Here is a 24,792-nt window from a genome sequence, read left to right on the forward strand (position 1 = left end):
AGACTGGCTGGGTTTCATTACAGCTCATCCTTGAAAAATATGAGGCAAAGGATATTTTTAATCTTGACGAGACAGGTTTATTTTATAATTTGCTGCCAAACAAAACATTTTCTGTTTGGGGAGTCTTGTCATGGTGGAGAATTAAATAAACAAAGACTGTTCTGTTATGCTGCAATTCAGATGGCAGTACAAAACTACACCCACTTCTGATTGGTAAGTTTTCCAAGCCAAGATGTTTTAAAGCAGTTAACCATCCTCCCTGTGATTATGAGGCCAATAGAAGTGCTTGGCTTACGGTCAAAATTTTTCAGTCTTGGTTATTGAATTTGGACAGAATGGCTGCAGAAAAAAAGGAACATTTTGATGATTCTGCCGAGACATTTAAGTTGACAAATATATGGCTGTTATGTTAACCTCCCCCCCACAATACAACCAATTTAATGCAACCACTGGATCAAGGCATTATTTATAACCTGAAGAGAGCATATACAGTCCACCTGATAAGGTACTTGATCCGCAACATAGGAGGTAACAATTTACAGCCAAATTGGAATATCTTGGATGCTATCCGTAATCTTGTTATTGCCCGGGAAAGTATTACATCAAGCGTAATAATCAACTGCTTCAGAAAGAGTGGCTTTGGAGAGAACATCATCGAAAAACATGATCCAGCAGATGAATGTGATAGCAACAGTGAGGAACGGAGGAATTTGAAGGAGCATATGGATTTTGTTGGCTAATTTTGAAGAGTTTGTGAAGGTGAATGTTGAAGTTGCTACCACTAAAACGCTAACACCAGAATTTCTGCTGGGTACCAAACAAAACTGTTTTTGTTACCAATGACAGCGAAGTCACACTGTCATCTAAAAAAAAGATGCCCAAAATGCAGTGAACATAATGTGTTGGCCTGCAGTAACATTGTTAAAGAAACAACTATTGCATTTGATTATGTCTGTACTGTAGTTAAAAATGCATATAGAACAAAAACTGTGCAAAAAACATTGGATTCTTTCTTTCAATTAGATTAATTTATTAAAAAGTTAATGGTTTATATGTCTCCTTTTACATTAAGATTAATTCTTTTTACTGTGATACTAAAATATTGTAAATATCAAAATATATATACAATATTATTATATTGTATATATTTACAATGAAATGAAAATATTGTACTGGTACAATATTTTCATTTCCGTTAATATTGCTTTTCTCTTAGTTTATCTTACAAATAAAATCTTTAAAAAATGTTATTCCTATTACTGTATTGTCAGACAAGGCTTCTGTTTTTATTTTACTTTATTTTTGATATTATTATTATTTATTATTATTCTTAGATATACAATGTAACAAAAAAATAAGTAAAATTGACACTTTTGTGGGACCTTGTTACTACAAACCTCATTATTACAAAACGTGAAAATTTAGGTCCCTTGAACTTTGTATTAACGAGATTCCACTGTAGAAAAATAATCAATATTAATTTTTCAATATTCAACATTTGTGTTTCTTCTTGCGTAAATGCACAGGTGAAGATTTGATTAACACAAATGTTTGCCTTTGTTGTTTCATTACTGCCAAATATAAAATAAAAATAACATGTTTTAGCTTTTCTTCTTATGAGAGTAGGTATTGCAGTTACATTAATCATATTGATTTTCATAATGAAAACTGGAGGATAAGTGATTCAATAATTAATTACTCTTAGTGAATCAGGTTCTGAATCAGAAACATATTTCCAATTGCAAATAATACTAGTTCAGAAGGTGGCAATAAAGATGATTTCAGTGCAGCTAGACAATTTTATTACTATAAACAGAAAATTTACAAACAGTTTAGGTTTATGTTTTTATAGTGACAGCCATCTTGTTTCAAGACGACAGATCAAAATACAGTACAATTCTGTTTATCTATCACGGGACTGAAGATGTATCAAAACCCAGAGAAAAAATTAAGTTATTTCAGCTGTAAGAGGTATTTAAAATCAAATACCAAGGTTGATTATTAGGTTGATTATTTTCAACAACTTCATTATCAACCAAATATTATATGTACTTACCTATTATTTACAAAACAAAATACATTTTAAAGATGAACAAACACTAAAATAAAAAGTAAAAAAAAAATTAAAATATTTGCTTGAATTATCTTGAACACAATTTACTCTAGCAAAAACAATCTTCATTTGACACACATTTATGATTTATACCTTTTCACTGAAACTCTTGATTCTGTTGAAAAATAAAAGTTCAGCATATGTTATATCTTCTTATTGGTCTAAAGATTTTATTAAGTGATCAGATGTTTCAAAACCTTCCAAGCAGGTTACATCAGAGGAGCTAGCAAAGACAGCATTCTTTATTTTTAGTCAAATTAGAAATAATTTCATCAGCAATTTCTTGCTTTGTCTTTTGTGAGCCAATCTTTCACATCAAATTCATCTACATCTTCACAACCTCCTTTGCTGGAGTATATTTAAAAATTAGTCTTCCATAATGTCATGACCAGCTGTTGACTCAGGATCCAGTTCTATCAAAACTAGCCACATCTTTTTCCAAGATTTTTAAAATGTAATAGATAAATTTTGGTCTCACAATTCTGTTAGCCAGTAAATGATATCTTTTTAACATTTAAATATTGCAGGGATTCAGGTACCCCTTGTGACTGTTCTAAGCAAGAGTCTGAATCTTGTCTTTAAATTTTCTGAAACCCCTTGATCCACTGGCTAGATAAAGCCAGTCACAAATGGAGGGGTGGGGGGTTACATTTGAGATTTAAAGGAGGTGATGGAGCATATCAATTAAAAGAAAAGCATTAGGGGGAGATTTTGGCTTTTAGGAATTTCTTTGCTTCATTTACTACACTTTGAGCTTTCACTTAGTTCAATTTCTTCAACTAAGTGAAAGTTTACACAAGTACTATTGATGACGGTAGTACCCTAGAAAAGAACTGATAGTAGTGAAATTTTTAAATGCTCTTGGCTTTGCAGATTTTCCTACAACCATTAATGAGTTTGAACGTTCCAACAGCATTGCCCAAGAACAGGCAAGTATTCTAAGTGAACTTGAGTCAGATTTTCTTTTGCTACCAGAATTATTTCTCTTCTGCATAACCATTAATACATATGCAGTACTCAGTCATTACTTTAAGATGTGGCTAGCTGTGTGTCTTCAGCATTAGTTGCCTTGACACAGTCATTTTATCCTTATTATTACAAGACAATGATCATGCCATCATCATTATTATTATTATTAACCTGACAAAAAAATTCTTAAACAGTTACTCCCATTATCACACAAAAACAATGGATTTACAATATAAACTTGCAAAAGAACATTAGAATAAAAATTATCCTCATGTTATCACCAAATGCATTAACCAACAAACTGATGTTGGGCAAACAGAATCTGAATTTATTAAAAAATGATAAAAGCATATTTGAAGAGGAAGATTTTTTTGAACAAAGATCATCAGAAACATCCTGCAGTTTAATTTGAAAGCAATTCAAACTATATATTTTGAGAACCCAGATTTTTATAGATTCCTCCTCATTTCCCTTTCCTAATGGATGATTGTCATCACTCTGGGAATGATCCTTGTAAAATTTGAAAAATTTATATTCATGACCAGTGTGGCTCAAAAAACAGATGTTCATATGGGATGGTCTGGCAAGAGGTTGCAGCAATGACTTTGAAAAATGTACATGTCCATACTACATAAGGCCCATGAACAAAAAAATCAAACTACAAAAATAGATAATTTTTGAAATATCTGGTTAACTGTTAAAGCTTTTGATTTGGTTTAGTTGGTAGATAATACTACAAAATTTGAGTACCACTATAACTGCTTTTCCCCAATATTTCCTTTGCAGTTTTGAGTTGCCTATCCAACTTAGACTATTACTATAAAAAAAAAAAAAAAAAAACTGAACTGCTATAATTTCCACAATTTTTGCTTTATAGCAGTGAGACTAAATAGTAGCATAAAACCAAAAGATGAAAAAGCAAAGAAATTGAAATTTGTCTCAACATACCTTTGCTGTTGTATAATCTACCACCTTTTTTGTAGTCAGATCACACTTGTTTCCCACCAATAACTTATTCACAGTTTCACTAGCATAGCGATTTATCTCCTGAAGCCACTGTTTTACATTGTTGAAGGACTCCTAGAGAAATAAACAATTTGAATAATTTATATAACTCATACAGAATACCTTAACAGCAATTAAAATAATTCTAAAAACTCAGTTAAAAAAAAAAGCACAAAATTTTAAAACCCTTGGATTCAGTTAGTAAGGAAGTAGTCCCTTGTCATCTGCAAATCTGACTGCAATCCTCAAGCACTGACAAATCAGATAATCTCCTGATTTAAATTGTATTAATGGTACTAAAGCACATATAGAAAAAAATGTAAGTGACGTGCAAACAGCTGGGAGAGTTAAAAAAAGAAAACGTCTATTAGTATACATATAATCTCAACAAACTAGTTTGAGACTTTTGCAGTTTGGTGCAGATCCTTACAAGTTTCAAGCTAGCAAGGGCTCGTTTGATACTCAAGAAACATTAAGATTCAGTCAGTCAAGAATAATAGTTTTGGTTTCGTAGGTACAAAACCTTTCAAATGGTTTTGTGCAATACCAGATCATCAAGTGAAATTTCTTACAGAATTTATTTTCCACAGAGTAACTGTCTTTGTTTGGTTCACCTCTCTTTATTCTGCATTGTTATATATGGTTTATAAAAATATTACTTTAGGTATTTCAAAAATGTTATTGCCCAAGTGTTCAAAAATGTTGCAATGCCCAAGTATTGTTATTCTAGTACATTAGAATAACAACACTTGGGCAGCACCAAACTTGATAGTTAAAAGGAAAAAGGCATAAAGGGATTGTGCAAGTCTGATAAGTTCTGAGCAGTGCAGATAGGATGCTAGAACAACTCATGGGGTTCTTCAAATGATGTACAGAATCTTTGTTAGAAGGGTCCAAGAGGTAATTATCCCACTATATAAGGCAATGGTTAGGCTACTTCTGAGATACATAGGTTTGAAACCATATTTTATGGAAGACAAATACTAGAAATGATGCAGAGAACAACAAAGTTAGTTGGGCAGCATAAAAGGATAATCTTACTAAGAAAGGCTGGGTTTCTGTAACTACAGCATCTGGAAATTAAGCTTCTGCAGGGTAGAATAAGTGCAGTGCATAAAGCCTTAAAAGGGCCAAGTAATAGAAATACTGATTCCGTCTTGACTCTTTCCTTAGATGACACACACAAAAAGTATGGCTGCAGAATAAATGTGTGGAAATTCGACTTCTGCCAGAGTAACTTATAGTTGGGATAAGCATTAGTAGCCTATCCTCATTTTTTCAGTAGCCACATAGCCAGTTCTCACTAACAGCTTACATCATGAGGTGAGAAATAAGATGCCAGGTCTTAAACTAAGATCAGGAACTGCAGTGATCTCATCCTGGTTAGACAGCCTCAGATGCTTACTGGCTTACAGATTGTTTCTTTACAGACTGAACGTTTGTTAATCAACTTAAAGCACCTGCTTCCAAGGAACAAAATTTCGTAATACTTTTTTTGCAGTTAATTTTTTCCATGAAAAATGTTGAATTATGTTCAAGTTTTTGTCCAGGGAATGCATAAGAAGCTTCTCTGGGTGGAGAGTAGTTAGCACTGCTAGAGTCATTCCTATTAAGCCATTATATAGGAACATAACTCCTAGATCAGAGATTTTCAAAATAGATGTTTGTGTGATCCAAAGGGGTCAACCAAATTTTGGCATATTAGCATTTGTTTCTTCTTCACTGATTTCCTTTCACTAAATATATTAATGTAACTGATTTATTAAAATACAATTACTGAATGACATATTAACAATTCACAATACTCTCAAACTTAAAGTATGAGAAAAAACAAACCAACAAACAAAAAAAGGTGTTAAATAATTGCAAAATTCTGCATGAAATGTTGAATTATTTTTAGTACATATACAGGGTGATTCACTACCAGTACAAACTTGCAGGAGGTGTAGGGGGCACAAAGACAAATAGGAATCACATAGCATTGCAGGGTCCGAAATGCGGTAGAGGACATTGAACTGGAGGTCGCATAAACAGCGATCCCGCTGGAAGTCAGCATTTGCGAACCAGTTCCCAAGGCAGTAGGATGGATGAGTATTCAAACGTTGAACTGGCGGACATGCACCTCTCGTATTTTTATTTATTATTTTTTTTTGGCTCTTCTTTCTTTATCTCCTCCCTCTGGAATGAGCCCCCAGAGGAATCTGTCCCACCTTCTGGCAACACTAGGTGGGTCAGAGTCTCTCTTGAGACAGTACGTGTTTTGCTGGGACTGGCCCACCTTCCCGTGGTGTGGACGAGTACCCAGAATCATCTGTCCAGGTGACTGATGCTTCTGGGTAGCCAAGCAGCCAGAACATAACAGAACACACACAAACTTATGTCACACACATATCTGGCCCATTTGCAGTGATACTGTTCTTCACAGAGACACGAGGCGGAGTTGAACAAACGTTCTAGGTGCTGCCCTTAACTATACACATGTCCACATCGCGTATGGAGCTGCAGACTGTAACGGCCGCGCCGCTCTGCGCTTGTACCAGGAATATTTCCCGCACAGGCATGCTCCTCATCATACGATTTTCGCATGTGTGCACAGAAGGTTACGTGAGACTGGTTGTTTCGCAGAGGTACCATGAATCGAGAGCAAACAACGAGGACGCCAGACAATGAGGAGAATGTCCTAAGTCTTGCAGAAGGCAATCCGAGTACTCGAGCGATAGGTCAACGATTGGGTATTTCCCAATCCACTGTATGGAAGATATTGGCAACAAACCAAATGAGTTCATACCATCTGCAACACGTCCAATCATTGGAGCCTGCGGATTATCCACTCCGGAGGACTTTTGTACTTGGTTTCTTCAACAGAAACGGTTCGCAAATTCTGACTTCCAACGGGATGACTGTTCACGCGACCTCCCATTCACTGTCCTCTTCCGCATGACGAAGACATTTCGGACCCTGCAATGCTATGTGATTCCGATTCGTCTTTGTGCCCCCTACACCTCCTGCACGTTTGTCGCACTGGTAGTGAATCACCCTGTATAGCCTGTTGGCTTTAACATCAAAAGTGATGGGATTATTTTTCTCACTTACTATCAACGTAGACAGATTATTTGCAGTTAAATACTGCTCACTGTGCCTCATCATAAACCAAAGCCTCCATCATGTATCTAGACTGGCATGTGTTCTACTACAAAATGTATCTGACATTGCACAGTAGAACATGAATGGTTACCAAGAAACTCATATCTGATGCATTTGAAGGCCTGTCTCATGGCTGGACTTGTAGAGGGTCAGGATGTATTAATTCCAAGTATTTCATCCAGTTCCTCTGATCTTCTGAATTTCAGTTTAGATAATTCCAATTCCCTGTTTACCAATGCTTTGCCATGAGCATCAACAAGGCACAGGGACAAATATTCAAAATTTTTGGCCTCAACTGGGAGATCCCATGTTTTTATCATGGCCAACTCTGTCTGCTGCTCTAGAGTTGATACTGATAAAAACCTTTTCAGCTTGGTCCCAAATACCAACACATGCAACACTGTCTACATGGAAGTCCTCATTAATAATATATTTTACAACATTGTAACAAAAATGTGGAGTGATAATTATTTGTTTGCAGTTTAAGTGGTAACCTTCTGTCTTTCTTTTTTAATCAGTATCTCAGAGTTTAAGCTGGATAACACAGGTAAAATAAGGTAATTACCAAACCCTACACAATTTTGATTATTGCAAGCTGTACAAAGCCAGTTATATTTGCTAACAACACAACAATCAAGGTAACAAACCTGACAGTTACTTCACTGCATGAACTTGCAGTTGTCTGTGGCTCTTTTGCATTGGCAAAAATGGCAGCAACCCTCCCCCCGACACCATCAGCTTCAGTTCTCTTCAGATGATGATTGGTGAAGATGAAAAAGAGCTAAGGTTGCAAATTCAAACTGCATCACATCAGTACTGCAAGCTGGCCCTCCATTGCAACTTAGGCAGCACAGTACACTGCAGTCTCCCAGTCTGAATTTTGATTCTGTTAACATGTTTTTTTTTTGGGGGGGGGGGGGGTAAAGCAAGGTTGTATTTAGCAATTTCAGGCAGAGGGTTCCCTAAATTACTCCGGGTATTCCAGCTTGTACAGTAATGCAAACCACCTGTAGACACTTCTGGTAACTACACGTATGGATAAGTGAGTTCAGGTGCCATTAAAATCATGATTTGAATTTTGTCACACTAAGCCTCTGGTAATGCAAAAACATTCCATAGATAGAAAAAAAATGTGAAGTTTTTATTTTTAACCATCTAAAAAAAACTTTCCAATTTTTACAATTCTTTGAAATATTCTAAAAAGAATCATTTGAAACAAATGATTATTACTAATTTTTAATTAACACAAATATATTCATAGAATATTTTTAAAAAAATTGATTAAGAAATTCCACAAACCAAATTATGAAAAGTTTTCTTTAATAATAATAGAATTTATTTTTTTATAGAATTCATTAATATACAATCAAAATAAAATCAATTTTATTCAAAATGGCCATCCTTTATTTCATTAACATGTATTTCAATCTACCAGGACATCACAATACAGTTTCTAATGAAATGTGGACTGCTAATCTGGCTGGGACTCCAAACTAATTTTAAGATGGAGTATCATTTCACAGGTTTAAGTCAGGACTTCCAGAAAGCCATACTTATCGTCTTAAATATGATCAAGAGTAGAATCCTTCTGTAAAGTCCAACAGCCTATGGAATGCAGCTTAATAATGAGGAGTTCCAATCTAGTTAAATTCATGAAATGTACACTTTTGCAGCAATCAATTTTTTGCTAAGAAATATTGTAGGTCTTCATAGCAAATGCCTCCAAGGTGGAGAAAGTATCATCACTGACATAGGATGACACTTTCTACACCTTATGCATAACTCCAGTAGCTCCTATACCAGACAAGCTGTGGGAATTAACACTAATTAAATTTCTCTCAAATTTTCATGCTGGTAAAAATGATTCCCCCACCTCTCTCACACGGCATTGCAGTTTTGATTGAAACCTAGATTTCTTTAGGACAGTAGGCAATATCAAGCTGTATCTCAGAGAAGGCATGCAGCCCTAAATCTGGTTTTAGAATCTTTTAATACTCTAATACAGCTCCAAGGTGGCCAGAGAATTTCACAACTTCAGTGAAACTGTACAACCCATGCCCAAATCCCTGGCTATACAGTCTGCATACCAGCATCACAATAATTAATACTAACATGGTTCTGATAATATTCCCATTTCACTAACCAGCACCTTCAGTTATAAGGAGGATTAATAAATTTGGTTTGTTAGCCTCTTTACCTCTTGAGCTCTGTTGGTGTGAACAAACAGAGGAAGAGCAGTCTATTCTCTGGATGTCACTATCTTTTAATGGTCTAATAAGCAAATTGTATACTAATTTCTAGTGGCCAGAATGCTTCATGCAATACTCTAACTGCTACTTTCTCTGCTAACCCAATTCCATGTTAACCTGCACAAAAGAAAAGCATCATAACTACTACTAATTATTTTGGTGAAATCACACAAAGAATATACTAAATAATGCAATTAGAGATTTAGTTCTATTTGGATATTTTATCATTCAACTTTGATAAAAAGTACTGCATTAGTTTTTTGCATTGTCTTTTATATTCATTTTGTTGAAAATACCAGACTTTCAAAATTAGAATATTACTTTTATCAGAGAATATACATCAAGGTTTACCTGATCTGTGACATCATATACTACAATAATTCCATGTGCTCCTCTGTAGTAGCTAGAAGTGATTGTCCTAAACCTTTCTTGACCTGCTGTATCCCACTAAAAATGGAATAAAACCTAATCATACTTCACATAATGCTCATGCTGAATAAATGAGCAATCTAGAAAAATAAGGGGGGGGGGGGAAATATCATATAACAATATCTACAAAAAAAAAAGTAATAATAATAATACTAATAACAAAATAAAATAAAGTGTTCATCAAACAGAAGTGGAAACCATAGTATTGTACTTTAGCAGACTTTAAAACCAACTTTATGGTTTTAAATTAGTGGAATACCTTAATGTTAAGTGTGACACTGAAAGTGACCAAGTATAGGAAAACATTAAAAATAAAATACAAGTATTGAGAAAACCAATTAGTTACCAATTTTAATTCTGAATTACAGAAGAAAATGAGAATATTCTTGGACAGAACAAGCAAGAACAGCACAGTTTATTTACCATGGATCAAATGCTGACTGAGTGAGGACCCACAAAGTTTCTTTCAGGAGAGCTTCCACATTTAACAAAAAAACTGAAGTGTAGGAGGTTATAAAATTCAACATTAGCTCTTTAAGTGAGTAGTGATTCTATTCTTGTAGCAGAAAAATACTGTCAGTCAGTAAAGAATACTGTTCAGAAACCATCAACAACAAAGCAAACGAAAAAGTGTAACAGTTGCACAATTGTCATTTTGCATTGATAACGAAAAATAAAGGATAGTCTAAATCTATTTCCAGATGTGATCACAACTGTGCTATTCACTTCAAATCTTATAAGTTGTTACTCTGATTAGTGTACTGTGGATACCATCACATGTGGAATGAAAACTGCTTTTAAGTTCTAGTATAACTATAATATTAACCTAGTCAACAAAAATCTTCAGGAAAATCTTAATTCAAATTTTGCTCATTACAGCTAAAAAAAACGGCAACTACATAAACAGACTGAACAAAAAAAACAAAACAAAAACAAAAAAAAAAGAAACAGGCCAAATAAAAATGTCCAACTCATTAAGTAATCAGTAACACATGCCTTTTTCTGAATATGATATACAGGTTTCACAAATACATTTCACTATACTGCAGATAAATTATTCTATAAAATAATGAAAAAACCAAAGGGAAAGTATTATCTTAAAAAGTCAAATTTACTCACAATTTGTAATTTGATCGTTTTCCCTTCCAGCTCTATTGTGCGGATTTTCTGAAAATAAATTGAAGTATTTTTATATAAAATATTGCAAAACTCAAATAAAATTCAAAGAATACTTTTTGGTATGAAACCATCAAAAAACTATTCATTTTCCTATTAAATTATCCAAATTTGTTTCTTACTAGTATATCTTCTTATCAGCAAACCTGCTATAAATCAATTCCCCACAAAAAATTTAGGCTGCTGTACATCCCTTAAAATATTTTATATTTGCATCTGAATTTTTCCCTCCCAACAACTTGGGCTCTTAATGATGAACAAAGTGAAAGATTAAACCAGAATATAATAATGAAAAAACAATATCAAGAGAGGTGGGATCTAGTCAGGATAAACCATACATAAAGGAGGGAGGACAAATTTTTTCTTCTGCATTTTCTTTTTCCATTGACATGAGAATACATTTTTAGTCTCTTTAAATAATTTCTTATCCACTGTGTTCCAGCTTCTTGTGGGTTGATATGGAACCAGTTTTGTCCATTTAGCTCTGGCCTCCCACCATCTCCTCTTAGCTAACATCCTCTACATTTCTGCATCTTCAGCCTTCCCTCTTGGTCACTTACCCCCCCCCAATTCCAGTTTCTGCATACTCTTTGGCAGTCTGCCATCTTCTATTCTCTTTACAAGCCCAAACGATCTCGCTGTTCCTCTAAATCTTTTCTTGTAATTGCTCTCGCGCTCTCTCTCTCCCCAAACCCCTCTCAGAAACTTCATTTCCATTGCTTGCATTCTGCTGATATTCTTCTCCCTACATTACCCATGATTCTGAACCACAGGTTATTACTGGTACATAATACGATTTATACAGTATCATATTCAGTTACCTCCCTTCCCAAACTAATCCATTATAGTTATAAAACACTTCCTTGATCTGCTCTTCTATTTATTAATTCTCCCTTCTTTTTCTATATATACTCCATATCTGAAACTATTCTGAAACTTTCTTTCCTTCAAATAAGGGCACCAATCCTCTCTTCTTCCTAATGTGAAGAATAATGCAGTGTCGGTCTCACTGAATTACTTCACATTACTTAAATTATATCTTTGCTTTCTACCTGTTCCTGTACCACCTCTTCCCCACCCCCCCCCATAAAACATTTCTATTCCAATCTTTTTTTTCACATTTGCAAACATTTATATTCCAATCTTTTTTCTCAATAGCATTTGCAATAACATCCAATTACAAGTATGAATAGCAGAGGTGAGAATGCACTTATACTGTCTCAATCCATTAATTTCAAACTAGCCTGTGTTTTCAACAAAATTTTCACACAGCTTTCAGTTCCTCTAAATCGACATAATACTCTACTAGACTGCAAAAGTCAAACCCACTATGTCATGAGGGTGGTAAATCTGAGTAGTGAAGGTTGCAAGGGTCCTTTTGTGATGACTTCAAATAGTTTGCTAAAAGAGCACTGATGAAGCTGTGACAGGCCTAGAAAGCTGCCAGTGGATAATTAAGTGCTTTCAAAACTAAGAAAAGAAACCTCTTTAGTAATATGTCAAATTGCTTAATAATGTATGCATACCCATGTGTAACAAATAAAATTAGCAAAACTGCACATGTTACAACTTTTTTCCTGACATCTTTATTATCTGTATAGCAATTTTAATCTTATTAAAGATAAGTGAAATACTGTCTCAAACTTCACATAAACAAGAAATCGGCACAGTTTCATGTATGTGAGACGCAGTGAACATAGACAAAGTATTATGGGAAGGGGGAGGAGGAATTGATACTTTGTCTATATTCAGCAGGTCTCACAAATATATGAAACAATGCTGATTCCTTGATGTAGCAGTTTTAATTTAAAGGAGTTCTTGAATTTGTTAGTGTATTAGTGGATTAAATTGTTTGCCACTGATGTATTTATTTGAAATATTTTTCAATAAGCTAAAAAATTCAATCTAAAATAAATAAATTTCTAATATATAATATAGTTGGGAATTATTTCAATGCAGTAATTGAAATGTCTGTTCCCAATATTAAGTGGGAGCAGAGATACCACCTTTACCAATTCACATTTATCACAAAATATGACAATTTAAAAAAATGAATTACCAAAAGTATATCATTTTTCTCTTGTATAAGTATAGACAAACATTCTTCAAGGCTCTGTTTTGAATTCTCTTGCTTCTGAACTGAAAGGTGGTCTGAGAAAGTTTTTCCTGATAACTATTAGGTATTATCAAATAAAGTGTCAGAATTAAGAAAAGTTTCCCAATTTTCAAAAACATTTTTTTCCCCTGTTTATCTTCAATTGAAGCAAACTCAAATGCAGTATAGCACAATTCTTATCTGAAAAAAACATTTACAATATTTCATAAGCTAGCTTTGTCCCACAAATCACTTGTTATCAATCACTGAGACTGACAGTAAAATTGTAGCAGCAAAATTGGAAAGTGACAATCCAAACAAAAGATTTCGAATGCAGAATGGCATCAGGGGTAGAATGGCACGTGCCAGTATTAAGTGTGCTGGAAATGCCTGAAGACAAGAAATGGGTAACAAAAAGGTCAGACACAAATGCCAAACAGCTGAGACATCAGGTAAGTCCTTTTGGTTCCTTGTACCTCATGCCCCCTTTACTGTAAATACAATACCTTGGATGTGCATTTACAATATCTGGAAAGAGTAGAAATTTTATTAAAACCTAAACCTGTGGTAGTTGTAGCAGATACAAACACTGGCTCTATGTTCTGGGGAGCTGGGTTTTCCAATGACAGAGGACTGGATCTTGAGGATTTCCTGGCTTCTGATGGGTGGGAGGTGGTGAATGATCCATTGCAGTTGCCAACATTTTCCTCTGTCATGGGAGAGTCACACATTGATGTAACTGTTTGCTCTAGTGCATCAATAAGACATTTGAAAGTGGAATGTATGCGAGATGATGGTACCAAGTGGTCACAGATGCATCACATATGAGTATTGCGTGATGGGTATGTCCCAGGCCTGGTACAATAGGTTTGTTATAAAAATAATGCGTTGGAAAAGATCTGATGAGTGTTTCGATAGGGAACTAAATTTGGTGACTAATGGACTGAAATTAGTGCTGGTGATAGGGCTGAGACAGTGACTAAGATGTTGCAAACAGCATCCAAATGTGCTATGCTTAGGAAGAAAAAGTGTTAGACAGGTCCCATGGTGGAATGGTGTTTTAACAAATTTGAAGAGACTTGTAAGAGCAGCAAGGAAGAGCTATCAGAGTGAGAATGGGATCACCTGATATTGTTCAAGAATCAACAGCTTATTTAGACTTGAAAAGAACATATTTGTCTAAGATTAAATATTATAAAACATTAGAATGCCAAAATTTTGTAAAGAAAGAGGATAATGCTGACCCTTGGAATCCTGTTTATAAAATTATAACTGATAAAATATTTGTCAGATGTAATGCACACTGTTCTGGATGAGAACCAGAGACTTCAACATGGGCTCAGTCTATCTGACAGGTATTGATTTCTTTATTTCCTAAATATTGGGTGCTAATTATGAAGTTCAGAAAGTTACACAGTTTAAAAATAATAGTGATGTGTCTGATAAAACAGACTCCTTTTACTCCTGCTGAGTTTGAATTTGGCTATTAGCCAGGTTAGAGATGGTAGGGCTCCGGGGGTGGATTTCCTGGAGACTCGCGTTAAACATTTTTATTTGATATCCAGAAATAACGTTAGAATTATATGCTTGTTTGATGGAAGGGATTTTTCCAAATTGTGGCATGTTGTAGCCTGAGAAAACGGAGAAGAATATGAATCATACCGGCCCACTGTGCTATTACCAATAATGGGAAAAATATATGAAAGATTTTTGATGTATCGGATCAAAAGTAAATATATCTTGAATTTGGCTTCTAGTAAGCAATATGGATTTAAGAAAGGTCTATCTACTGAAGATAAGGCTAGATGTTTAATGAATATGGTTGAACAATCTTCGGGGGGGGGGGGGTAGGTACTTTTGGTATCGAGGTAGGTAGGGGGGGGGTAGGTACCTTTTGTATCGAGCTTATTCATGGACTTGAGGGTCATTTGATGCCCTGTGGTTGGGGAGCAAACTGTGCAGGGTGACCATCCAGGATTACTTTTCAGATTAAAGTGTCATTGTTAGAACTAGATACGAGCAGGAAATTTATCAAGTTGAACGAGCATGTCCCCAGGGATCCATATTTGGACCCTACATATGGAACAAGGTTTTAGACTAATTTTTGGAGCGTGACCATGGGGGACACTCATGCCACTGCCTATGCAGTGGATTTGGTTTTTGTAGTGAGAGAAGATAAATTGAGTACATTATTACAAGATAGGTTGGTGCAAGATACATAAGTTGAAGATCCATCCTAATAAAACCGTTACTATGTTATTGAAAGGGAAGTTGTCTGATGAGACCTCCCATTGTTAGATGTAGGGATGTCTCTCTCTGAAGTATATAAAGTGTGTCATACTTGGGATTGTGTCTGTTCTTTATTGAACATGTGAAATATCTAAAACAAAAGATAAATCTCTCGTATACCAAGCTCTGCAGAGTTAGAGTTTTTGTTTTTTTGTTTTTGGTTTTTAGGAGCATTAGCAACTAAGGCCATATTGCTCCGGGAATATGCGGTGGTCATTCCCTTGACCTTTCCGCATCCTCCATATTTGGTGGTGACGGGTATTTGGTGGTGACGGGTATTTGGTGGTGACGGGTATTTGGTGGTGACGGGTATTTGGTGGTGACGGGCTCGAACCCCGGTCTAATCAAGACCGGGGTTCGAGCCCGTCACCACCAAATACGGAGGATGCGGAAAGGTCAAGGGAATGACCACCACATATTCCCGGAGCAATATGGCCTTAGTTGCTAATGCTCCTAAAAACCAAAAACAAAAAAAACAAAAACTCTAATAACTCTGCAGAGCTTGGTATACGAGAGATTTATCTTTTGTTTTAGATATTTCACATGTTATTAGAGTGAAATGGTGCAAAGGCAGAGAGGCTTTGTGAATGTATTTTTGTCCCAATTATAATGCATGCTACAGAAGTTTGATATATTTGAGCCATAAATTCTGAAATAAAGAGATCTTTTGTCTGCATGGAGATTCGCTCTTCTAGGCATAACCCAGGTTTGTCAGTGTCTACGGGCATGGGGCAGGTAATATCTGGAAAGTTGCCAGTGGATCCTTTTGATGATCCATGCTAGCTTGGGATACAGTCTTAGGGAGGTACTTCTGCAGAAATATTAGGCGTTCAATCATGCCCAGTGGATGGGGCAGCTCTTGATTGGCAGCTTGTTGCAGCTGAATGGAAGAGGATAAATGAGTTGCTTAATATTTGGCAAGGAAGATGGAGCAACACTGAGAAAGGGAGACTTGTCTTCATTCCCTCCAACCTCAACTATAAGATGAGACCATGGCTGCGGTTTGGTCTTCGAGCTTGTTTCATGCTCACTTGACATGGTTTAAAGTCTAGGTTGAGTCAGCTCAATTTGGTTACATCCAAGTTATGTTACTGCCGAGCAACAGAGAGAGGACTTCATGACAGGCTCATGTCCAAATTATCTCGATTTAAGAATGCAGTCAGATTGGAGGACTTTTGGTCTTGATCAAGACAATTTATATCGGCTATTTTAGTTTATTTTCTGAATATATTGAGAAAGTACCCAAAGATACCATGAGCTAAGATAGAGGTCTATCTCCAAGATTGGTAGGGATGGAATAGTTGTGAGAGGCTAAAGGATGAATTCTATATTATTTTCATGTTTTGTTATTAACCAATTGAGTTTAGAGTTTGTACCTTTTGTATCGAGTTAATTTTGTTTAGTTAGTTTGTCTACAAAATTTATATTGGATACAATCAAAAATTCTGATGACTTTTAATGCATATGGGTTTTTGACCCAGGGTGCATTATTTGAACTCAGTTGTATTACATGACATGAGGTAGGTAGGTAGGTTTGGGTTTTATTGGCACGTTAGCAACTAAGGCTATAATGCACCAAAACTAAATCAAATAAGAGACAGCAGTAAAGATTTCATCAGTTATCTATGAAGTAAGTGACTAGATCAAAATATAACAATTTTTTTTTTTTTTTTTTTGCCCTTGCCTTTTCCCATTATTATATGGGTTCGGCGTTATTGTTTTGGCATGCAATTTTTACGGCCGGATGCCCTTCCTGACGCCAACCCTCACCCTTTATCCGGGCTGGGAAAATGCGGTGGTCATTCCCTGACCTACCGCATCCTTCGTATTTGGTGGGTATGGTCTCGAACCCCAGTCTAATCAAGAAGTGTGTGCTATGCACTACTGCTCCTGCCCACCTGGCTACGGAGGCGCCAGATCAAAATATAACAATAAAAATGTATATTTTTAATGAGTAAAAAGGTTTAATGATTTTAAATAGCTAAAAACAGCAATCACATGTTCATTGTCAGATAAAATCTGACAGTATACAAGACTCAGCCAGATGACTAAAATCAGTAAAATATAAAACACGAACATGGACAGTTAAAATACGATGCATGGCTAAATAGATGCCACAATCCTCACACATAGGAGAGTCACCTACCCTCGGCAGGAATTCAGGTGTAAGATGACTATGTCTTATACAGAGAGGTGAGCTAGAACAACTTCCTCTCTACAGTTCCTGCACAGACTAGACTGCCAGTGTTGGATTACAGGCTTTATCTGACAGAGCTTGTTCATAACTTGCCCATGCAAAGATTGATGCCACTGGGAGAGTAATTTATTTAGTATTACAGCAGGCCGTCATTATAACATGGTTCACTCTACGCTGATTCACTATAATGCTGTTCTTATATTATAACCCATATCTCACTAACACTGTCAACTCCCTATAACACTCTTACCAGCATACAGATTGAATTTTTGGCAGGTTTAACAAAAATGTTTCATCTGATGTAGTCGACAGCTGGAAAATGAATAGCAAAGTTTCCAACACTGACAAAGTTTTCCCATGCTGATTTTCAAACGCTCAGTGAAATTTTCTCCCACGCTAATTTAATTGCACTATGGTGACTTGTTACGTAGTTCCAAGATCAACATTTTAAAAAATGATCAAGTATATTGCTTGTAATATTTACGTTATATGCATTTATTCGGAGTCTAGTCATCACTCGGTAGGGTTAGACATTGTCCGTAACGGACAGCTTACTCAAACATTGTATCACAATTAATGCAACGCAGTTACATTTTCAATGATTAATAATGGTGGATAAGAATTAAAAAAGAACATCTGGAAGCAGTACGAAGCCTACTAAGGTAAGAAAAATACTGAATTTGAAAATTAAATTACACATTTTGAAGCGAATTGATTCTGTTCAACGACAAGTGGATGGTGCAATAACTATAAGAACAATTATAAAAAATAAAGAATTTTAGCAGCGGGAAAGACAGCTGCTCCACTGCAAGCAACTAGGCCAGCTATTATAATTGAAATGGAGACTTCTAAATAATTTTATTGAAGATAATATCCAACACACAATTCAGATTAGTTAAATATTATTAAACAAAAAGCAATTAGCCTATATGATGATCTGAAGAAAGCTCACCTAAAAAAAACCATACCATACTTCAAAGCGGCGAAAGATCAGTTGATGATTTTAAAGTAAAACCACTTTTAGTTTACTAGAAAGACAGCCAAAGTACAACCCAAAATCGACCAAAGTTACGAAAACTCAATTTATTCATCCGATGGCCCAGGGCCATCGGATTAATAAATTCATGATTTTAATTGGCATTTTAATTTTAATACATAATGTAGTTAGTTACCACATATATAATGTACATATGTAATGGAGAATATTTTGCGTGACAATTTTTAATATTAAATATTTTGACGGACATTTGTGCATCTTTTCACTACCGTTTATTATTGATTAGGAAATATCCTATGGCATAGACTGCGACTCACAAATACATATGTTACATTATGGGAATGAGGTGCTCGCTTAGCACTGATTCGCTTTGAGCTTTGTTTTTTGGGAATGAATTATCAGCATTAAGCAGGGGTCACCTGTACTTGAATGTAGTCTGTATAGGGAACTAATAAGGCTTTGGTTGTTGGTGACCTGGCTGCAGCATCAGCCAGTTGGTTACCCTTGATACCAATCCAGCAGAAATGGATGTTGAAAGAACACTAAGCAAAGCATCTGCTGGATCTGAGTCAGATATGGATGGGGAAAGCTGGTAGCATACTTAATGAGTCAGTATACACCATAAAGTTTTGGTAATAGTGGATTTTAATGTGGTCCAAAGCTAACTTCATAGCATACAACTCAGCCATGCATATACTACATTTGTGAGAAGCTACCCAGATATAGTTATCTTTTTTTTTTTTTTTTTTAATGAAAACCCTAAACACGAAAGGTATCAAAACCTATAGTACTTAGTACCGTGCATGGGTTGAAGGAGAAGTATGGGGGGAGGGGGGTGCCGGAAACTTTGCTCTAGAGACTAAACATGGGTTTCACCACTTCAAGCCTCCAATAAGCAAAGTGGTGGTATTTCACTGGTTGAAAGTCATCTACCACCTACGAAGATAGGAGCACAAACAGGTTGGGATTACTAGTATGATCCTAGGTGAATTGCTGGGTGGCTACAAGGAAGAAGATTGTGATTAATCGATATTCTTCAAATTGATGTAATGTCAGGAGTTGGGTCCCTCAAGGATCGGTTCTTAGACAACTGTTGTTTCTCATTTTCATAAATGAAATTGACAAAGGGATAGAAGGCATGATGTCAAAATTTGCAGATGACAAAGACTGACAGAGTTGTTAATGATCAGTGCCAGGCAGCACTCCTTCAGGATGACCTGAACAGACTTCAAAGATGGTCAGAAGTGGCAGCTATGTTTTAATGCTACTAAATGCAAGGTCTTACACTTGAGGAATAGAAACCCACAAATAAATTATACACTTGGTGGGGTTGAATTAAAACCAGTGGAGGAGGAGAGGGATCTAGGAGTTACACTAGGCAGATATGAAGTTTTCTGAACAGTGTACACAGGTAGTCAGAAAAGCCCATGGTGCTATTGATGATTTATCGAATGCTATCCTGTAGAGATAGAGATCATACTCCCACTGTACAAGGCAATTTGTAAGACAACGTTTGGAATATTGTGTTCAAGTATGGATACCTCATCTGAAAAAAAAAAAAAAAGACAGCTTCTTGAAAGGGTCCAAAGATAGGCAAACTCAAATGGTGAGATCGGCAGAAGGATGATCATATGAGGAAAGACTGATTATTTAGGCTACAAAGCTTGGCAAACAGGCACCGCAGAGGTGACCTGACTGATGTTTATAAGGCTCTGAGAAGGATTAGTAAAATGAATGAAGGTGGAATTCTCTGTTCTAAGGAATTCCAGACCTAGCGGTTAAATTCAAATTACAGGGCTTGAGGTTTAGATTAGATTGCAGGAACAAGTTGCCCTTGCAGGTAGTTGATGTTGACAGTTTGAATAAATTAAAAGGTAAATATAAATAAATTAAATATAATTTGTTTTCTTATCTACTTGGAGTTTTTTTTTTTGCAGCAAAAGCCTACGGCTTCTTTGCATTATACGGCAAACGTTATTACTATGTTAAACAAAAACTTCTTTATGCTCAGCACGACCACGAAGTCAGTAGATTTTACAATAAATCATCAATACAAACATTAATCATAATTTAGCACTCAAGCTTGAATCCCAGTCCACTCAAAGGTGCATGCAGCTGCACTCTCACTCCTGACCAATTGGCTACGTCAATGTCAATTACCAGTTTCTGAAACCACCAATCATCTCAATTGCACTAATTAACTCTTTTGCTTTAGAGGTGGTGTAGTGCGTTTGTCTACTCTCATATTCCTCAGAGACTTCCCAATGTGGAATCTCCGTTTTAATCCCCTCTTATTTAAAATCTTTATCCCATTCTGTCAAATTCATCTGTTGCCACTCTCATTCTCCCAACTTTACAAATCACCCTGAACAACTTTTGCCTTCCTTTGTCTAAAGTCTACTTCCTCCAATATAATTTTCCCCAACAAAAAAGTAATCTTCCTTCACAATTTTAAGTTCACAACTATAGCTAGTTTCAATTTTATAGTTGTGGACCCAGCTGATCATCTTTTGAGATTACTAATGCCCTTACACAATTTCATTTAACTAACAGAATACAGACAATTCCAACCATATACCCAACACCACTGATCTTTCCTTCAAACAAACATTCAAAGTACACAATTAACATTAGTGAGCTTCTAAATATCTCAGATAATTTGGTGATGAAGCCTCTTCCTCAAGACTATTCTCAGTCTTGGCATTACAAGAAATGCCAAACAGGATGACCTGCACAATTTCTATTCCTCTTTTCTTTGACTGGGTTATTATTTTAAATCTTTCGATCCTAATGTTTACTCAGATTGTGTCAGCAAAATTATTCTTGTAGGGATGAAAAGGTTTATGATAATGATGAGATTTTAATATATGATGAGAATACATAAATGAGATTTTAATCTCAATTTATTTTAAACTTTGTTTTCCAATAAACCTGCTAAGAATGTTCAACATAAATGCAGCATATCACAAATCACTGATATCAAAGCCACTAACTTCATATTCTGCCTATCCTGCATTTGCAAGTTGTAAAACAATTATTAATGAAACCAAACTTGCTTGAACAGGCTAAGATTAGAAAACTAGGTTTTTCTCTAAATACTAGTAAAGCCTTCTGGCCAAAGTCACTAGCTACAACTTTTGTCCATCTATATTTCCACCTCTGATACAATCTAGTGATTCTACTGCATCATCAGATAAAGATAAATCTGACTTATTAGCATCCTACTTTATTTCCAACCCTTGTATCAATGATCATAGTAATTCACCTCCTACCATAATAAACATTCCCCTCAATGCCTTCCATTGTTTTCTGACAGGATATTAGGAGAATTCTGAACAATCTTGATGACAAGAGAACCCCAGGTCCTGATAGCATTTCTCACTTATTACAAAAACCTGTGCTCCTGAGCTGCTCCTATTTTTAGTCACTTTTTACACTTATTCCAGTGGCATTTTTATTTCTGCATGGTTGATCATGTCCAGCCAGTTCCTAAAAAGGGTACCAAATTCCTCCCAATCATCATCCAAACTGCATCTACCTCTACCCTTTTCAAGTAATGGAGAAATCCATAAATCTCAAATTGTCTTTGAAACTTTCCATCTCTCAATAATGCCAGCATAGATTGAGTATTGGTCCCCATGTGATATACCAGCCTGTTACACAACTTAAGGTAAATTCTGTGGGAAAAGTTCAGTGAAACTCGTGCAACTGCTATAAACAAGCGCTGATCTTAGGGAGCTAAAGGATTAGGGATTGCCAAATATGCTTTGGCAGCTGATTAGCCAGCTTTTTTATCTGACTGCTCAGTGCAGGCAATGGTAGATTGCACTGACTATGACTTTTGTTTCCCCAACAAAGGCATCAATTGAAGTCTTAAGACACTTTCCCACTCTTCCTCTTGTATATTACAGAACTTCCACTGAGTGGAAATCATACCCATAGAATTTGCTAATGATAGCTAACTACATTCCATATTCTGGAATATCCACCATCAATTCACCAAATTCCAATCTCCAACAATGGGGAGAGAAAAAAAACTTCATTAACTCAGTCCGATTTTATCACAAAAAAGTATTGTTCCCCCCACTCCATGTGCATATTTAGCAGCACAGATTTTTATGTAAAGATTACATAATTCCATTGTGGTATAAGCCTCAAAATATTGCATCCTCTTCATAAAAAATTGGCTGTTCTGTTTTTTACAAGTCTGAAATCTGCACTATCACTGAATGTTGTTCTTACATCTGGTGTTCTCTCAAACCTTTTTCAAGCTCCAAGATTATTCGAAACAGGGAAGTCAGGTTAATCAATGACACAGCTCTTACAAAGTTCTCCACTCTGTCTCAGATTTTTATTTCTGCTGTATGCCTTTTCTTCCCCCCCCAACCAGTCTGAATACATGCCGCAACCAGTCAGCATGCAACCCCAAACTCACAGAACCAACTATTCTTCATTTATGCCTTCAACTCAGTTTTCTGGAACAAACTCCCTTCACACATATTTCCTGAAAATTATAATCTACAGAAATTCAAGTCTAACATGAACAAGTATCTTCTTGAAACTTCTCAACCTTCATCCCATGTGTGGTACTAAGTACTATAGTTTCTACTAGCTTATGTTTGTGGTTTTCATAAAAATAAAGGAAAAGTAACTACAGAATTAATGTAAGAAAATTTGCCTCTAGTCAAACAGTAATCAACAATTGAAACAAGTTACTCCAAGCCTTGTAGAGGCAAAGATTATGTAGATTTTATTTATTTTTTACATTGTAACTTATGCTTTGTTTCCTTACACAATTCTGACAAATTAATATTTCATAAAAATCAATTTCCTTCATCTACAACAAAAATATCTAAATTCTACTATAACACTGTATACAAATACTTACAAAATCCACTCCAATAGTGCTGATATAACTTTCAGTATAAGTATCATCCTATCAAAAAAAGAAAAAGATTAATATGTCAAAAGATAATTACTAGTATGCTCGATGAACATCTATCCAAAGAAAAGTCTATTTAAAAACATAACCAGTTTTCTGGTTGGCAACAGACTTAATGAGTAAAATATCAAACCATTGCAAAGAAGCTATGCAAGTTAGTATAGATCAAATTTTTTCTTGTTGAATATTGGGAGGGAAACATTACATAAGGCAAGCATTTTCTAAACATTCACCCCTTCAAGATAACTTAAACACAAACCTAAAGAGAACTCAAAATCTGTTCATTCTCATCTACATATCAAAGGTGCTCAGTATGACAACTAAGCAAAACTATCAGCTGGTTGGAGCCTACAACAAACCAGTGCCTGAACATAAAATGATATTAATGATGGATAATTTGAGAATAATCTTTCAGAGAATATTCTCATTCTCTAAGAACATTCTCTGCCCACATCATAGAGAATGGTTTATAAAATGAAATTACCATAAATGTAATCTCAAAGAATGAAAAAACAAAGATGGCATTCAATGAGCATGTTCCAGGAGTTATTACATGCAGTCAACATCAACTTGCAACATGTTTGAATAATTCTCAGAATTTACTCAAACCTGTCGCAACTCATTACACTAATTGTAAGGTTCCTCGAAATACAGCCCTTCGCATTTGCTATGCATCATGCACATGTCACTGTACAAATCACTTCATGGATACAGACAAGGATTTACATTAGAAAATAAAACTGATTATTGCATTATGGGTAAACATAATTTAACTAGAGTTATTAAAGCAGCTAATGGGCCTTCATCTTAGTTTATTCTTTATTCATATTATTTTGCTTATTGTCTTTATTCATATTTTACCTTTACTCCTAACTCATGTTTTAATTGGTTACTTAATCACTACCACATGTTGGGTAGTGCAAAAGCATCACTTTAAAATGCAGTAAATTCATAAGGAGTGCAAAGTTTACAAAACTATCATTATAATAACAATGATGCCATTTTTGCAAACTGTTCCTAATGAATTTATTGAGTATTAAAATTATGCTTTTGCATTACCCAAGGTGTGGTAGAGTGATTAAGTAACCAATTAAAACATGAGTTAGGAGTAAAGATAAACCATGAATAAAGACAATAAGCAAAATAATATGTATAAAGAATAAAATAAATTCCAGAGTCGAATAAGA

The 24,792-nt window shown here is 35.4% G+C and overlaps 1 protein-coding gene across 1 annotated transcript in view; it reads right to left on the reverse strand.

Annotated features, from left to right (window-relative positions):
• Rab1 (RAS oncogene family member Rab1) overlaps positions 1-24,792 on the reverse strand; it is a 79,855-nt gene that overhangs the window by 4,342 nt on the left and 50,721 nt on the right. Inside the window, exons 3-6 of the mRNA XM_090369602.1 lie at positions 23,552-23,599; positions 11,029-11,076; positions 9,832-9,927; positions 4,031-4,162 (exon numbers count right to left, since the gene is read on the reverse strand). Coding sequence (XP_090225728.1) covers positions 4,031-4,162; positions 9,832-9,927; positions 11,029-11,076; positions 23,552-23,599 — 324 coding nt within the window. The remainder of the gene's footprint in view (positions 1-4,030; positions 4,163-9,831; positions 9,928-11,028; positions 11,077-23,551; positions 23,600-24,792) is intronic.

The sequence above is a fragment of the Mastigoproctus giganteus genome, chromosome 3 (genome assembly GCF_048544385.1).
Source record: "Mastigoproctus giganteus isolate SK-2022 chromosome 3, ASM4854438v1, whole genome shotgun sequence".
NCBI lineage: Eukaryota > Metazoa > Arthropoda > Arachnida > Uropygi > Thelyphonidae > Mastigoproctus > Mastigoproctus giganteus.